Source organism: Urocampus carinirostris, chromosome 1 (assembly GCF_059441175.1).
Source record: "Urocampus carinirostris isolate Australia breed hairy pipefish chromosome 1, RoL_Ucar_1.0, whole genome shotgun sequence".
NCBI classification, from domain to species: Eukaryota; Metazoa; Chordata; class Actinopteri; order Syngnathiformes; family Syngnathidae; genus Urocampus; species Urocampus carinirostris.
This window is the reverse complement of record NC_142349.1, coordinates 4,647,146-4,658,089: the sequence shown is the minus strand read 5'-3', so window position 1 is coordinate 4,658,089 and position 10,944 is coordinate 4,647,146. Positions and strand designations below refer to the sequence as shown.

The 10,944-nt window shown below is 39.2% G+C and overlaps 1 protein-coding gene across 1 annotated transcript; it reads right to left on the bottom strand.

Moving 5' to 3' along the window:
- Window positions 1–840: 840 nt before the first annotated feature.
- Window positions 841–7,551, bottom strand: atpsckmt (fATP synthase c subunit lysine N-methyltransferase). Its single transcript, XM_088345291.1, has 4 exons — window positions 7,165–7,551; window positions 5,048–5,185; window positions 1,380–1,430; window positions 841–1,238 (listed from the first exon to the last, which is right to left on the bottom strand). The coding sequence occupies exons 1-4, from the start codon at window positions 7,435–7,437 to the stop codon at window positions 1,026–1,028; spliced, it is 675 nt and encodes a 224-aa protein (XP_088201417.1). The 5' UTR covers window positions 7,438–7,551; the 3' UTR covers window positions 841–1,025.
- Between the last annotated feature and the right edge of the window lie 3,393 nt (window positions 7,552–10,944).

Sequence of the window (10,944 nt, the reverse complement as noted above, 5' to 3'; positions counted from 1 at the left end):
GAATGTCAGTATTACTGGTAGCATTGGAACCACATCGTTAGAGTGCACTGTAATTGAAAATATTTAAAACCTCATGTTTGTTTGTGCTTATTATGATGTTGTCTCCAGCAGTGATTTTCAACCACTGTGCTGCGGCACACTAGTGTGCCATAAAAGATAGTCAGGTGTGCCGTGAGAAATTATCCAATGTCACTTTTTTTAAAATTGTATAAAACATTTATGAATCACTTCCTGCAAATATTACATCGTTGTCAAGTGTCTGTGCTGTAAAAAATTAAAAATTATATTGTAATTAAACATACTGTTCAGTGTCATTTTACAACATTTGTGTTTAGTGGTGTGCCGCGAAATTTTTCCAATGTAAAAAAACGTGCCCTGGGTCAATAAAGGTTGAACACAGTGACATTCTAAGGTTGTTCTTATTTAATTTATGGTCACCGTTTCTTAGGGGCTAAAACATGTTTTCATATTGATTAATGTGGCAGTAATTTAGGGATTTACATATAAATTTAAGTTTTTTTTTTTAAGTTTTATTGTATTTTTGGCTCCGTTCAGAAAAAAATGTTTGAGAGACAACATTCACGTTATTTGATCAGAAGCTCTTTTGTTTTATCACATTATTACAAAATTACACAAAAAAACCACAGATCACTGCCGGCAAACGAGTTTTTGTCTGGATTCTTCCGTTTACCACGTCCATAAACGACACAGTTTTACTATTAATACAAAAAGTTATTAGTTGTAATCCAATATGGCGGCCGCTTAAATAGTCATGTGACGCTCAGAACTCTCTCATTCTGTTGGAATCACACACTAAAACCACAATGAAAGGACAACAGAGACAAGAGAAGGTTTACTAGTTTACAGAACTTTAACCAACAATCATCCACAAATGAAAAATGTCAAACACTGGTGGAAAGCAGAATGTCAGCTCCAAATCAGAAGTTGAGAGCTAATCATTGTTTTTTCTTCTCAGTGAATGAGTGATTTTCTGAAACCTGCTGACAAAGTCCAAGTATCTCCCTTTATGTATGTGCAATGTCTGTGTTATCTGCCCCTTTCTTTTCCTCGCCACATCGCCTGAGTGATTTCAAGGATGCAGCATCGTACACCCACACCGTGTCAGCACCCTCCCCTGCGGTGTGTTCAGGTATCCAGTTGGGAAAAGGGAATCTGCAGGCGACCACCTTAGCAGAGCTTGGCAACTCGCTTTCCAACTTCAGCTCCAATTTGTCCATCTGTAATCATGATCACATTTAATTTTTAAAAGATGTTCAAGCATGTTTAATGCAATTTTACATTTCACATTTTACCTGTGTAGTTCTCGTTTTATAAATTAAAGGTTGAAAAAAAACAATATATGCAAAATCAAACCTCACCATTTGGGGAACGCCAAAAATGATAACATTGGAGTACTCTGCAAAGCTGACCTTGAAAAGAAAGATTAAACAACAAAAATTGAAATAACGATAGCACAAAGTTTGCTAGTCAAATATTGATGATACACCGTATTCAAGTGCACAACTACACTAAGGAGAAGTTTTGTATTTACTAAATTTAGATGACCAAGATGAACAAACAATGAAAATGAGTACTTTATCAGTCCCCTTTTTAAATTGGCAAACATATTGGTGACCTCATCTGAAAATGGCATTACTGACAATGATTGGGTTTTGAGATAAAGGCTAAAGCGGATACATTTTGAAAACAGCAGCTCCACATAATGAGTTTGTCAAAACAAATGCTAATTAGCAATACATTGAAAGATATTTCGTGAGATAGTGGCCATAATGTTTAAAGATTTCTCATGGATGATGGCCAACATCTTGTGAATTTGTAGGAAACTGAAAAAAAGACTTGATTTTTAAAATGATAATGAATGCAATAATAGCCTTAAAGTACCTTAGAACAGACATTATTTCATACAAAGTATATAAGTAGTTCAGGCCATTATCGCATGCCAACAGTAAAAACTCTGGAATTAAGCCTATTAATAATTGTAATAGATCTGATTTCCCCCTAAGTTCCGGTCCGAAGCCTTTGTTCTGAAAGCGCCGGTCTTCTGGTGATCCAAGAGTCAAGAAGTGTTCCGCTGGTTCAAGAGCATTCTCCATCCGGGCACCGGTGCTGTGGAATGCTCTTCCCCGTTCTGCAACCTCAGTGGAAATGTTTAAGTCCAAGCTTAAAACACACTTCTACTATATGAATAAGCTATACTTTTCTTGGACAATATCTGTATTATTTGTGATTGCAACATCCTTTGCTGTCTGGTAATCCTGAAAGGGGGATGCCACATGTGCGGTCCCTTCTCGGAGTTTCTTCATTTTCCTCATATTGAGGTTTTTCCTTGCCCTCATGTTGGTTCCGGATCAGGGGATGGTGAAATAATAGTCTGAAAAAATAGTCTGTGTAATTACCGGTGAAGCCCTTTGACACTCTTTGTGATTAAGGGCTATACAAATAAAAATGACTTGAATTGACTTAATATCAAAAAGTTAATAAAAGTGTACAAACTGAGATGATCTTCCAACCTCCTATGCTTAAAACAAATCTAAATTGTGTGTGTATATATATATATATATATATATATATATATATATATATATATATATATATATACAGTGGCTTGCAAAACTATTTTCCGTCCTTGAACTTTGTGACCTGTTGCCACATTTCAGACTTCTAATAAAGATATCAAAACTGTAATTTCTTGTGAAGCATCAACAATAAGTGGAACACAATCATGAAGTGGAACACACTTTATTGGGTATTTTAAACTTTTTTAACATATAAAAAAACGAAAAAGTGGGTGTGCAAAATTATTCAGCCCAATTGAGTTAATACTTTGTAGTGCCACCTTTTGCTGCGATGACAGCTGCAAGTCGCTCGGGTTATGTCTCTATCAGTTTTGCACATCGAGGAACTGATATTTTTGCCCATTCCTCCTTGCAAAACAGCTCGAGCTGAGTGAGGTTGGATGGAAAGCGTTTGTGAACAGCAGTTTTCAGTTCTTTCCACATATTCTCAATTGGAATAAGTTCTAGACTTTGACTTGGCCATTCTAACACTTTGATATGTTTTTGGTGAACCATTCCATTGTAGCTTTTGCTTTATGTTTTGGATCATTGTCTTGTTGGAAGACAAATCTTTGTCCCAGTCTCAGGTCTTTTGCGGACTCCATCAGGTTTTCTTCCAGAATGGTTCTTTATTTGGCTCCATCCATCTTCCCATCAATTTTAACCATCTTCTCTGTCCCTGCTGAAGAAAAGCAGGCCCAAACCATGATGCTGCCACCACACTGTTTGACTGTATGGTGTGTTGAGCGTGATGAGCTGTGCTGCTTTTACGCCAAACATAACGTCTTACATTGTTGCCAAAATGTTCGATTTTGGTCTCATCTGACCAGAGCACCTTCTTCCACATGTTTGGTGTGTCTCCCGGGTGGCTTGTGGCAAACCTTAAACAACACTTTTTATGGATATCTTTAAGAAATGACTTCCTTCTTGCCACTCTTCTATAAAGGCCAGATTTGTGCAGCATACGACTAATTGTTGTCCTATGGACAGATTCTCCCACCTCAGCTGTAGACCTCTGCAGTTCATCCAGAGTGATCATGGGCCTCTTGGCTGCCTCTCCGTTCAGTTTTCTCCTTGTATGAGCTGAAAGTTTAGGGGGACGGCCCGATCTTGGTATATTTGTAGTGGTCTGATACTCCTTCCATTTCAATATTATTGCTTGCACAGTGCTCCTTGGGATGTTTAAAGCTTGGGAAATCTTTTTGTATCCAAATCCAGCTTTAAACTTCTCCACAACAGTATCTTGGACCTGCCTGGTGTGTTCCTAGTTCTTCATGATGCTCTCTGCGCTTTAAACAGACCTCTGATACTATCACAGTGCAGGTGCATCTATATAGAGACTTGATTACACACAGGTGGATTCCATTTATCGTCGTTGGTCATTTAGATCAACATTGAATCATTCACAGATCCTCACTGAACTTCTGGACAGAGTTTGTTGCAAAAGGGGCTGAATCATTTTGCACACCCACTTTTTCGTATTTTTATTTGTTAAAAAAGTTTAAAATATACAATAAAGTATGTTCCACTTCATGATTGTGTCCCACTTATTGTTGATGCTTCACAAGAAATTACAGTTTATATCTTGATGTTTGAAGTCTAAAATGTGAAAAAAGGTCAGAAAGTTCAAGGGGGCCAAATAGTTTCCCAAGCCACTGTATGTTGTTCCATTTTTCACAAGGGGTTAACGCTATCTATCATATATCAACACTGTGAATCCTCATAAAAATTATATTTATTGCTATTGAGATGTATATATAATTATATGGAGCATTGGTTGTATGTTTCATCATACACTTTCATGAAATCAGGCTAGTCCTATAGAATTCGTACATTAATCTGATTGGAAATGGAATATCGAATATCTAGAGTAATCCGAATTAATCGTTTACATGCCCAGAGACAAAGAAATACCCTCCGTATAAATGCCCTCTGTAAGCATTTTGAATTCAAGGGCGAAGTGGGGGCAAAATCATTACAAATGTCAACGACATTAAATTAACAACCTTTTAATTTAAGTCACATGGAATTCAAGAAAGTACCATGTAATTTTTTTCACCGTGATCCAAAAGTGAGCATGATTGCCGAGTTTGGTGTGTTTACAAGATGTGCAAGTAACGTGGGATTCCTAAAGCATAGATTTACACTACACGTGGATGGATACAACTGTTGTATCCCCTATATATGGATGTCTATAAATACAGCATTTTAGCCATGGGGGCATAAAATAAAATGTGAATGTCCCAAAGAAACCAAAGAATACGAAGTTCACATCTATTATTTGTCTCTGTACGACAAGCCCTATCGTGCTTTGGGTCATAAAACAGCCCAGGTCAGAAAACCAGAAAGTGAGCAATCAGAAAATGATAGGACTAATCCAACCATTGCGATCGGGTGACTTGCAGTCGGACTAAGAAACAATATTCCGTTTCGAATCAGATTACTGACAGCATGTAAACATACACACTGACCTTCCATAAGTCAGAAATGTGAAATGAGGTGGAGCCGTGGACTCCCTCTCTCCAGGATTTGTAGCGGGAATACCACACAAGCCAAGGGTTCAACTCAAAGCCCGACGCCAAAAAACCATGCCTAGCTGCAGCAATCACCTGATGGGAAAGAGGGGGGAAATAGGATTACAAAAATAAAAAAATTAAATCAAAAGATTTTTTTCATCCCAAAAATATAGACCCCTCTCCGTGTTCTTAAACAAGTGAGACGTAGAGACGCTGTGCACGCATTGTTAAGGCCAAAAGGTGGAATTCAGGTCAGTTTATACCAGTCAAACTGACAGAAAAACATTGTACAGATAGTAAAACATTTCGAATAAGCAAAAAGTATGTACAGGCAACAAGATAGCGACTTTATTTTAGTGATCAAAGTCAACAAAAAAAACACGTTCTTTTAATTAGCGCAACACGTAGATTGTGCGAGCCACGCCGGTCCAAATTAGTCGGTCACTCACCCGCGAGCGAGCCCCTAACCCGCGGCGCGGGTACTTTCGGGCGCGATACGCACGACACCGACACAGTTACGGGGGTCCCGCGCACGTCCGCCACCTTTCGCCCTCCGCGCGCTGACGGCCGCCTGTCGTTGTCGAGTCACTCAATGCGCCTAAGGTAATCCTTAGTAGCGCTAGAGTCGCTCGTGGGAGGCTCCATAGTTCTCCAATGGAGAGGGGGCTGCGACTGTCCTGTGCCACCAGGCCTGACGGGGTGTGACCCGAGCAAACCAAGCATACGAAGCCTCTGAAGTCCTTAGTACGTTCGGACAGGCCGGTGCATGATTTATGGAAGCCCCGTGGACAGGTAGTACAGGTGATTGGGGTGTGGTCGCAGCGAATGTTTCGAAAGCACCACTGGCATTTGGACTGGGGGCCAGGGTTGCTCTCGAAGTCGCCCGCCCTAAGAAGACAGAGAGAGGAGAGTAGGAGAGAGAGAGAGAGGGACAGATAGAAAGAGAGAAAGACAGAGTAAAACGCAGAAAAGGGGGAAAAGAGAGTGAGAGAGGAGGGGAGAGAGTAGGAAAGAGAGGGCTAGAGAAAATGAGAGACAAGAGTGTAAAGGGGGAAGAAGGAAAAGGAGAGACAAAGAAGGAGAGAGGACCAAGAAAGAAAGAGAGAGCGAGTCTGAGTGGATTGAGTTGGATTCGTAAGGCTCCCCCAGGAGAGAGCCCTTCGCAGGACACCACGGGAAGGTTCCTAGTCTTTGTCCTGCCCCGCCTGTCGTCGCGCCGCGCTACTGGTGTCGTCGGACGAGCGGGCTCCCCCCAGTTACGGGGGTAGCCAGATCACACCTGCCGCCTTTTCTCGTGTCGCGCCGTGTGACGCTGCGTTCGCCGAACTCGCTCCGTCGCGTTCGCCGAACTCGCTCCGTCGCGTTCGCCGAACTCGCTCCGTCACGTTCGCCGAACTCGCTCCGTCGCGCGGCCCGGGGGTGTTGCATGGGTTTCCTCTGGCCACTCCGGTTTCCTCGCACATTCCAAAAACATGCATGTCTGGTTTATTGGCCGGTCCAAATTGCCCGTAGGTGTGAATGTGCGAGCGAGGTGTCTTTGTGCCCTGCGACTGGCCAGCAACCTGTTCAGGGTGTCCCATGCCCACTGCCCAAAGATAGCTGGGATGGGCTCCAGCACCCCCGCGACCCTACTGAACATAAGCGGTGCAGGTATTGGATGGATGTCAAGAGACACTGCGCGTGATGAAACACGCCGACTACAAAAAACTTACGGGAAGGAACTGGAAACTCTTTTAGGGCACCGCAGCACTTTTTCACGAGACACTACGAGTCAAACGATAATGCGACAAAGGAGAGCTACGAGATTTCGACACTGATCGCCAAGCACTGAAAAACTTTCACGTAGGGTGATTTTTTTAAAGACAGGTCAAATAATGCAGGCTGAAATTTTAGCATACCAAATCTAGGCTGCTTTCTGAAAAGTTGGATATTATTAAATTGATTAATTGCCTTTTTCAATTTTTCAAGTTGGCTTTTAATGGTGTTAATAGGGAAATTAATCTAATAAAATGGCGTTTTACTTTGTTGGTTCCAACTAATGGGAAAAATAGCACAAAACACACAACCCTTACTATTCTTCCATCGCCACTTCCGATGTCAACCAGGGTCCCAGACCTGGCACGCAGGGCATTGAGGACGTTTTCCACTTGTGTGGTGGTCGCAGGGACATAAGGGAGGCAGATTTTCCTTAAGGCAGGGGCCACAAACGGCGTAGCAACAGCGTAGAGGGCAACGAGCGAGCCTCCGACCAAACCCGTTATTACGAGACCCACTCGACTTCTGTTTTTACTCTCAATTGTTCTAGATTGCCCAGCAGACTCCTTAAAAAGCAAATCTTCAGACATTCTAGGCTGACGACGGACGCATTATATTGCACAAATGCAATGAATTAAGTACTTCAACATTCAAAATAAAAATTGCATCACTCTTAAGAGTCCGACCTGGTTTGTCGTGCCTGATAAAGGTTCTGCTCCCTTTCCGGTTTCTATGAAAAACACTGATTTTAATCAAAAGTCATTATTATTGTTATTATTTTTCGGTTAGCTGTTAAATGACTTGAGAATTTAGAGTACTGTTACAGTTTACTATTGCTCTTGATTTAACAGTAAACCTTGTTTACTGTTGATTACATTAAGTGTTTGTCATTGTATTTGATTTAAGAATATGATCACTGTTGTTAAATTGTTATAATATTGTTAATGTGCATTTTTACCAGATGTAATTTTAAATGTATAGAGTGCTGCTTGATGTATTGTTTGTCACTTAAAATCTAAAGATCAGAGCTGAGCACCAGATAGTTTTAAGAGTAAATATTGGTCACAAAGTTTATTGAGAGCAACTTTTTCCCGATTTCTATGAAAAACACAGATTTTTTTATTTTTTTTTTAACTTTTTATTTCTCACACCAATTTTGACAGAGGTTTGATTCCACCATCTTACATCAACACAAAATATATACACTTGACACACTCATAAATAACAGAAGGAACAACAAAGAAGAAAAAATACTATTAATAGAAAAGAAGAATAAATGTTCATACAATACATCCATACAAAAAGAAATATATATATGTATATAAAAATATATATATATATATATATACACCCAAAAAAACAAAAAAAAAAAAACAAATACATAATAAATAGGGGGAGGTGTTTAGACATCAAGTAAAATTTGTGTGATAGGCTTCCATCTTTTCTCGAATTGGTCAAGTTTCAGTTGAAGTCTTGCAGTGATTTTTTCCATAATGTACATTTGCTTTAATTTGTCTCTCCATTGTTTTATGTCAGGAGGTTGTGGTTTCAGCCAGGACACTGTGATCATTTTCTTTGCTACCAGAAGCATTACCCTTAGTATATATTTTCTGTTGATAGTAATTCTTCTGGCAAAATTCCTATTACGTAAGCCTTTGGGTCCAACCGCAACTCCCAGCCAGTAATTAATTTTATTTCTCTCTGGATACTTCTCCAAAAATTTAATATTACAGGGCAATTCCAGAAAATATGCGTAAAGTCTCCGACCCCCCCACAGTTACGCCAACATAGATTTGAGGTATTTTTATATTTTGAAGTGATAGAGGGTGTATAGAAGAATCGCATTTTTACTTTCCATTCAAACTCCCTCCATGTCGGGCTGTTGGTTATTTTGTGTCCCTCTTTCAATGTTTTTTCCCATTCGTTGTCTTTTATTGCTACATTAGTTTCTTGTTCCCATTTTTCCTTAACTGCCATGTCCTCATTACTGAGATCCATTCTCAGGGCTTTATATAGTTTTGATATAACCCCCTTTATTGATTGTCCTTTTGTATATGATATTAATAATTCCTCTACCTTAGTTGGCTCCTTACATATTTTCCCCTATTCCTCGTGTTTCTGGATGTAATGCCTTAGTTGCAAGTATTTGTAAAAATCATTTCTGGGTAGGTCAAATTCTTGTTGGAGTTGTTCGAATGATTTCATTGCCTGTGCTTCCAATACTTGGGTAATCAACATCAGTCCTTTTTGGGCCCATTTTTGAAACCCTACCTCCATAACCCCAGGTTTAAAGTCTGGGTTTTTCGCTATTTTGGTAGCCCTTTTCACAGATCTTGATATTTTTAATTTTTTTTGTATTGTTGACCAAGTTTTAATAGTTCCCTTAATCCATTCATTCTGGATTTTTAATTTCTTCCACCTCGTGACTGATATGTATGGTAACGATTCCACAGGCATATTTGGACAAGATCGCTGCTCCATGTCCACCCATATTGTATCTTTGTCTGTAGTAATCCACAAGATAAGTGCTTTAATTTGAGCTGCCCAATAGTAATATTTAATATTGGGTAGGTCTAGGCCCCCTTTTTCTTTAGGAGCTAACAGGGTTTTGTATTTTATTCTAGGTTTCTTGTTTTGCCAAAGGAATTTTGTTATCAATTTATTTAACATTTTAAATGTGGATGCCGGGATCAGAATTAGAAGGGATTGAAACAGAAATAATAGTCTTGGTAATATGTTCATTCTAATTGTTTCTATCCTTCCGATAAGACTTAAGGGCAAAATTTCCCATTTTTCCAAATCTTTCCTTATTTCTTTTATCAACATTCCATAATTTGCATCAAACAGCTGTGTGGTATGTGGTGTAATGGTCACCCCCAAATATTTAAACCCTTTATTTGTTCATTTAAAATCAAATCTTTCAATCACATCTGTTGGGCATTTTCCCGATATCATCATTGCTATTGATTTGCTCTCATTATTTGAATACCCAGCTACTTCTCCATATATTTTAAGGCTCTCCAACAGTGGTGGTATTGATAACGAAGGTTCCTTCAGCATTACTAACAGGTCGTCTGCAAACAATGATATTTTATGTTCTGTTCCTCCTTCATAAAATATCCCCCTTATTTGCTCATTTTGTCTAATTGATTCTGCGAGTGGTTCTATGCTTATTGCGAACAAGAGTGGGCTTAAACAATCCCCTTGCCGGACTCCTCTTTTGATATCAAAGAAATCTGAACAGTGACCATTTACTCTAAAACGAGATTTAGGATTTTTATAGATTATTTTCACCCATTCAACAAATATTTGAGGGAAGCCAAAAGCTATAAGTGATTGATGTAAGAAGCTCCATTTCACCCTATCGAAAGCTTTTTGTGCATCCAAGCTCAGTAACATCGAGGGTTGGGTCTTAGATTTTGTGCTCGTAATTATGTTTAGTATCCTCCTAATATTGTTTGCACCCTGCCTTCCCGGAATAAACCCTGTTTGATCATTTCTAATTAATTTCGCTATAAATTTCTGCATTCTTTTTGCCAATATGCTTGTAAGAATTTTTAGATCATTACAAAGTAAACTAACTGGTCTATAGCTTTCACACAATATTGGGTCTTTTCCTTCTTTGTGCAAGACTGTTATGATGGCTTCCGACCATGATTTGGGGGGGATCTCCTTTTGTTAGAGCATAGTTAAATACTTTATGCAGTACTGGTGTTAATTCTTCCTTAAAGCTTTTGTAGAACACCCCCGGGAATCCATCCGTTCCTGGTGATTTATTTATTTTTAAGTTATTTATTGTATCTTGTATTTCCTGTTTTGTAATGGGGCGAATAATTTCTAATGTATCCCCCCCCCCTGTTAGTGTTGGTAAATGTAGTTTTCCTAAAAAGTTTTGTGCCGTGTAGTTATCTAAGTCATTTTCTGAGTCCTTGTATAATTCTTTATAATAATCTGCAAATGCTTCTGCTATACATTGTTTAGAGATGGGATATTTTATTTGTGATATAATTCTATCTGTTTGGGCCTTTTTAAGTTGGAAGGCTAGCAGTCGACTGGCTCTATTGCCCATTTCATAGTATCTCTGGTTCACAAAGCGC

Excerpts from the sequence above, each read along its gene's own strand:
- atpsckmt (XM_088345291.1), bottom strand. The coding sequence starts at position 7,437 with ATGTCTGAAGATTTGCTTTTTAAGGAGTCTGCTGGGCAATCTAGAACA. Across the intron at positions 5,186-7,164 it reads GAAGTGGCGATGGAAGAATA|GTGATTGCTGCAGCTAGGCA; the intron begins GTAAGGGTTGTG and ends CTTTCCCATCAG. Across the intron at positions 1,431-5,047 it reads ACATTTCTGACTTATGGAAG|GTCAGCTTTGCAGAGTACTC; the intron begins GTCAGTGTGTAT and ends TTTCTTTTCAAG.